The following is a 6,792-nucleotide window of genomic DNA, read 5'->3' as shown; positions in this document are numbered from 1 at the left end:
CCAACCACTTCCAACGGCTTTCCTAGCTTTTGTTGCTACACTTGATTGGCTGCTAAAAACAATCGCGTTCGAACACGATGATTCATTGTTGGGCGCGCTGGCGCAAGCGCATGCAAGCGCATGCGCTATACGCAAGCGATGAAAAACCGTGCGGAAATATTCAACATGTTGAATGCGAGCGATCAGCCGGGCGTATGGGATCGCGTGCGAAATACGCTGCCGTGAGACCGTACACATCGCGCGGACCTGGCACCGTATTTATCGATCGCAAGCGGCCAGCGTAGGAAATCGCACAGTGTGTCCTAGGCTTTATTGACCTAGAGCGACCAAACTTGGTATACTTACACAATAAAATTCATATCTTTTGGTAGCATAGTTTCATCTCAAAACAGAAGAAGCATGATACACTTCACAGTTCCATAGCAGTTGTTTACTGAGCCTTCCACTATACTGATTTGTAGGCATTCACATGATCGGTAGGGTACTCATTAAGTGTATAGTTTGCTCCTGAAAGTATCGTGATACGTATCGTTTTTGTGAAAGGTGTATCATGATATGCGTCTTATCGTGAGTTACCTGTGGCGTCCCACCCCTACTTTTTACCTTGTATATTATCACATTTCGTACATCACATCAATGGAATGATCAAAGTTTAAATTGCATTTCTTTATTGTAGAGTTGTAGTGCTATATAATTATTATTCCTCTGCAAAGGTTGGCTAAGAAAGAGACAAAAGAGCATCACAAAGATGCCCCACCTTTCAAGAAGAAGGCCTTGCCAGTTGAAAAACCAGAAGGTGACGAAGAGAAAGATTCAGAAATTGAAGGTGAATCAAGTAAGTGGCAGTTTTTTCTTTTATAAAACCCTGTATGTACAACACTCGTGAATGTATATATTTTTATATACTGCTCACCATGGCGTTTCAGCACCACACTCCAGATAATTAAGGGCTGATAAATATTGTTAAGGACTATTAGTTTTTTTTTAGATCACCAGCCCTGTTGCCCAAGGAGCTAAATATAACAAGGAGAGGAAGCGGATTGGTTGTGTGCTTTTCGCCTCAAGGACGCCATCTATGGACCATAATTAGCTGAAACGGCTGTGCAGATCCGTCCCCCAGGGACAATAGAACACTAATCTGTTCTGGACCAATATGACCAAATATGGCAAATAATTGGGCCAGATATGGCGGCGCTTCCTCTCCTTGTTATATTTAGCTCCTTGCTGTTGCCCAGTGAAAATTTCAGATTACTGTAAAAGCCGTATTTTTCACGTACAGATATTTTCGCAAATTCAGACTTGACGGACAATTTCGCGAGTGGTTAATTTTGCGGTCGGTGAATTATGAATTATTCTGTATTATTCGGTATGAATTATTCGCGTGAACATTGTTATTTTCAGGGTCGGGGACGCGTTCACGAAATTCGAGAAAATTAAACCACCGCGAAATATACAGCTTATACAGTAGTTTCAGTACAGACCTTGAGGTTTGAAGTAAATACACATTAGTTATAGACTAGTACATGGTGTACGTCATCTTGTACAGCACATGAATCTATCCATCATTTTAGGCTATGGGCTATCTTTTTGTGTGTGTGTGCGTGCGTGCGTGCGTGCGTGCGTGCATGCGTGCGTGTCTGCGTGTGCGCATGTCTTCCATCCTCTGCTTAAAAGTCGGAGACCATGAGAGATAATACCTTTGTTGTATGTGAAAAATTGTGGTGCAGCTGATCGGCTAAGGTTCTTGTGTCTGTTGAGCAGGTGAGGAGGAGATCACTGCAGGCTACACTGACGACAACAAACAGTGGCTGAAACCTCGGCAGCAAGTGAAGAAGAAGGCTCTTCTAGAACCGTCAGATGAAGATGACAGTGATGACGATGACATGGTTTGTTATTCTCACATTTTTAGCTCATCTGACATAGTCAGATGCAGCTTGTAGAATCGCATGATTGTCCGTGCGTGCGTGCGTGCGTCCGTGTGTCCGTCCGTCTGTCAACAGTTGGGCACAAATCTAAACGGCTCAACGTACGGATTCGAAAGTCGGGACGTAGGGGGGTAATCCGAAAACGAGTTGGCATGTCGAAGCTGGGGTCAAAGATCAAAGGTCAAAGGTCAAGAGGTATAAAAGAAGGGGGAACATTTTCTCCTCAACTTAAGGTATAGGGAGGAAATGCTGAATTGCGGCACGAATCTAAACGGCTCGACCTATGCTCTTAATATTTGGTGTATAGTGAGATGGGCAGGAAACCCATCACCAGTGCGAAATTGGCGGTCACAGGTCAAAGGGCAGGGGGGGAAAGGTCACATCAGACATTTTCTGACGACATGGCCTAACGGACAGAGTGAAAAATTTTTTGTTTCAGCGCTCACGACCATTTTTATACTTTATTGAAAGGACATAATGTGTTTCCGCTTACTGCGAAGAGTAAGTTCTGATAACCTTTTGACCTCAAGACGAGCGTCAACACGGTTTGGTGACTGTTAATTAAAGGGACGAACTGCTTTGACTATAGAACCACTCCCCCGACCTCCTCTTCACCATCCTCTCCCTTCTCCCTCCCCCTCTCCCCTTTCCCTCCCTCCCCTCCCCGTACTCCCATCCACCTCTCCCTCCCCATCACCCTCCCACCACCTCGCTCGCGCTCCAAACGATATCCATGTTAATTTAGTGATGTAATTAATTACACAGCTGTATCTTATTACTTTACGTACGGCTTCGCAAAGCTATATAGATTTTGATCTGATCTAGTAGTATCTGTAATGCTCTGGGGCGAACGCAGTGCGGAGAGACCGTCTTGATTTCGGTTGCCAGTGAGTTTATTAGAGACATACCCGGCTACGTACACTCAGCTTTGCAGCGCTGTTGCTTGCCGGCACTTGTTATAGTTTAGGGTCTATGATGGTTCTAGAATGCATTCAATCAAAGATTCATGTATTCTGCGCAGTTGCTATATTGTTACTAGCTCAAGTGCAGTAGCACACTGCGATATATCTATGTGATTTTCTAATGCAGTGCTCCCCACTTATTCTGCAAGAGTCATGATTTTTTAGCGAATTGTCTTTAGGACCTTACTTTATCAAACCATGTTTATTTTCAAGGTCTTTAAATAACAGTTGTTGTGGATAAAGCTCAAGTATATATTCTCATGAATAATTATTGTCTTTCTTCTTCTTCTTCTTTTCTTCGTAGTTAGTTATGGTTATTATTACTTTTTATTATTATTATTATTATATACTGGTATTTTTCAGCAGCAGATGAATTGACAACATAGCTGACAATGGGATAATGCTGCATCCAGCTCTGGGTAGCACGTGATGACGATTGACGATGATGACTGATGACTATATGATGAGGATATACGATCACTTTATCATCTGCTATTGTCACGAAGTAAACTGCTTGTTGTTTCAGTTAATCGGCTGACATTTATTTTACAAATCGAAACTGATCCCTTTATATTTAAGTATACTCCCACATTTATTTGACGCATATCCCGACAGCTTTGTTAATTCATGTTGATGGCTGGCTGAACCTGGTGATTAATATTAAAAGATTCATAAAAAACCATTTCATTCATTGATGGCATTTTGTTTAAACAATAATACCACTATAAGGCACGTATTACATAAGGGACACTTATTTTAATGGTTTTTCTCCCTTAGCTGCTGCCTGTTGAGAAGGCAGCCAAGAAGCTGCAAAAGAAGCAGAAGATGGACGATGCACGAGCCGAAGCTGAACTGCAGACAAACATATTGGAAACAGAAAAGTATGTTCTGCCTAGCGGACAGGAGATTGAGAAGGAGTCTGTTCAGCCAGCCGATCTGACACTGGTCCAGCAGCGAATCAAGGAGGTGCTAGTTGTGTTGGGAGACTTTGTGAATCGCCGAGAAGAAAACAGGTGAGTGATCGGTTTGAAATATGAATCGAGCGATGAGCAGGAATGTGGAACAAATAAAGTACGATGTACGCAGTACTTGGGGATATGTAAAGGAAGATGTGGGCTTCAATGCGTAACATGAACATCTGTTTGGTGTCATAAGAATCACCAGTAGTGTTTCATTGTCGATGATCTGGAGGTTGTTATGTGGGAATGTGCACTGCATACCAGATGTAAATATGATACGGTAAATTAGCATGTTTGGACTGATCCTCGAAACATATTCCAGTAACTATTCAGATGTTGTGGTGGTGTAGTCGAAAGCAATCATCTCGTTGTGTTGTTCTCATGTGTCGTGTTGTTTGCAGAAAGCGCAAGGACTACCTCTCTCAACTGAAGAGTGACTTGTGCACATATTACAGCTATAATGAGTTTCTAATGGCACTGTTAATGCAGTTGTTTCCACTCACTGAGGTTTGTGTATTCATCTACTTAGCTCGATTTGCTTAGACATCTTTTGGTGGGCAGGGTTATATACAGTAGTCATTTAGGCAACTATAAAACAAACTAGGGCAGTAATCGGTTGTTCTCAACGGAAATTTCGTGTGGTTTTTAATTGGTGTATATATATTCGCAGCACAATTAATAACTTGTCATATTGTCATGCAATTCTTATTCTAGCTGGTGGAATTTCTTGAAGCAAACGAAGCACAGAGGCCAGTCACAATCCGAACTAACACACTGAAGACCAGGAGAAGGGATTTGGCACAGGTGGGAATCATTGAAATAATGACGTTTTGAATGGGCTTATCCAGGTGGAGCCATGTGACTGCGAGCTAGGCATCTAAAAATGCATACGTAGAAATTCATGATCTTTTGCATCTTAGGCTCTTATCAACAGAGGAGTGAACTTGGATCCTATAGGAAAGTGGTCAAAAACAGGACTGGTGATTTATGATTCCCAGGTTCCCGTAGGTAAGCACTGTGCTAATTAGTTAAATGTGCTAACGGGTTATTGTTAGATTTAAACATCTTCTTAGTTGTTTTTAATTGATCCAAGCATTACCTTTGTCGCACACTATTGTGAGCTTTAGCACATGAAGCCAACTGCAGAGATTCAACAATGCATTAAATGGATAATAATTACTAGTGAAATTTTTCTCCCAGGAATCAAATTGCAAAGCACAAACAAGTTATATTCACAATGCAACAAAAATTCAAGAGTATTTAAAAGTGAAGGTGGTGAAATATATTGTAACTGCATAATTCAATAACAGTGATCAGTTGTGAGTAGCAGATGTTGTACTATAACCTATTTTCCTAGATAATATTAAATGTAGTTATGAATAGTCATAAAAGATCGAAGGTTTAGTGTGTAATTCCTATTTAATACAGGTGCAACCCCAGAATATTTGGCAGGCCACTACATGATACAGAGTGGTTCCAGTTTTCTGCCTGTAATGGCTCTGGCTGCTCAGGAGAATGAACGAGTGCTGGACATGTGTGCTGCCCCTGGTGGCAAGACACAGTATATCGGTAAGCTGCTCTTACCAGGGATAGATCCCTTTAGCCTCCTTTGTCGTAAGAGTGTCCTTAGTGATGGTGCTATATAAACCAACTGGCACATTGATAGGTCCTCATGTGACTTTCAAGTGAAAGTTTTTATTTGGACAAAGTTATTTTTCATTTAATTTTGATGAACTTAAGTTTGCTAAAGAACCATTGCTCATGTTGTTTACAATCATTACTAGAATGCGTTAGTGTCTACAGTATCAGAGGACTATGTAGTGCGCACGTATTCTCACACTTGGTAAGAACTTCTACATGATACACTTTATAATATAGTCTAAATGATTACGAATGTACATGTTTTCCAAATAGCTGCCCTGATGAAGAATACAGGCATGCTGTTTGCGAACGATGCTAACAAGGACCGTAGTCGAGCCGTAGTTGGTAATCTACACAGGATGGGCGTCACAAATTGTGTCGTCTCCAATCTGGATGGCCGAAAATTTCCAAAGGTGCAGATGAACGTGAATGCCTGTAAATTATCCGAATTGGGCTTTCAGTTTTAAAAATTTATATTGAAAATAATATGGGTCAATATGATATTATTAATTGGAATTGTTGCATTATCGTTAAAGTACCAGCAGATTAGTTTGATACATTTTAGGTCATGGCAAATAACATTCATTTTAATTAAGCTCTCTATAGCTAATAACTAAGCTCTCTATAGTTCTCTATGTGCCTCTCTAGTTGATCGCTATTTGATAATATTCACTTTGGACTTATTTCAGGTTATGACTGGATTTGACCGTGTTCTGCTTGATGCACCCTGTAGTGGTACTGGGGTCATTGCTAAGGATCCAGCTGTAAAAACAAACAAGGTATGCTTTATGGTTTTGGATGGAAATAGAAAATTAGGTTTTATTTAAAAAAATGAGTTGCATTTTTTAACATTAAATAGTAATGAGGAATGAAAGCCTAATTTTAACATTTGGTGCTTTGGTTGTTTGTATTCATGTTATGTTTCATATACTGCATGTTATATAGTAGATCTCTCTACAAACCTCATCCCCCTTCTGAATACAGTAAATGCTGTACAACTCTATAGTGTGTTATGATGTATCGTCATTTTCTCGTTCTATGCATTGCAGGATTGTAAAGACATACAGAGGTGTGCACACTTGCAGAAAGAGCTGCTCCTAGCTGCCATTGATTGCTGTGATGCTAAGTCAGCAACAGGTGGCTACATCGTCTACTCAACTTGCTCTATAACTGTAAGTGCTAGCACTTTGGATTGGAAACTTAACACCCATCATCACCAATGTATGGCTTTTGGTTTACATAGCCTTAATCTTGTTGTGTGACAAGGTGACAAGTTTATAATTTTTCCATATGCATACTCGTCTG

At 40.7% G+C, this 6,792-nt stretch overlaps 1 protein-coding gene across 3 annotated transcripts in view; it reads left to right on the top strand.

Moving 5' to 3' along the window:
• The first annotated feature begins 715 nt into the window (after positions 1 to 715).
• The window catches only part of LOC106806876 (probable 28S rRNA (cytosine-C(5))-methyltransferase), a 9,261-nt gene continuing 3,184 nt past the window's right edge, over positions 716 to 6,792 (top strand). For 2 of the 3 annotated variants that reach the window (XR_001393591.1, XM_014809014.1), the window contains exons 1-11: positions 716 to 835; positions 1,762 to 1,883; positions 3,329 to 3,342; positions 3,663 to 3,900; positions 4,248 to 4,353; positions 4,561 to 4,650; positions 4,767 to 4,854; positions 5,275 to 5,415; positions 5,761 to 5,900; positions 6,177 to 6,266; positions 6,537 to 6,659. Coding sequence is in view for 2 of the 3 variants with exons in the window: in XM_014809014.1 (XP_014664500.1) it covers positions 1,858 to 1,883; positions 3,329 to 3,342; positions 3,663 to 3,900; positions 4,248 to 4,353; positions 4,561 to 4,650; positions 4,767 to 4,854; positions 5,275 to 5,415; positions 5,761 to 5,900; positions 6,177 to 6,266; positions 6,537 to 6,659 (1,056 nt within the window). In the remaining variant the exon portion in view is untranslated. The remainder of the gene's footprint in view (positions 836 to 1,761; positions 1,884 to 3,328; positions 3,343 to 3,662; positions 3,901 to 4,247; positions 4,354 to 4,560; positions 4,651 to 4,766; positions 4,855 to 5,274; positions 5,416 to 5,760; positions 5,901 to 6,176; positions 6,267 to 6,536; positions 6,660 to 6,792) is intronic. The other variant, XM_014809015.1, reaches the window with a different exon arrangement.

The sequence above is a fragment of the Priapulus caudatus genome, unplaced genomic scaffold (assembly GCF_000485595.1).
Source record: "Priapulus caudatus unplaced genomic scaffold, Priapulus_caudatus-5.0.1 Scaffold183, whole genome shotgun sequence".
NCBI lineage: Eukaryota > Metazoa > Priapulida > Priapulimorpha > Priapulimorphida > Priapulidae > Priapulus > Priapulus caudatus.
This window is presented reverse-complemented; position numbering and strand designations above follow the sequence as displayed.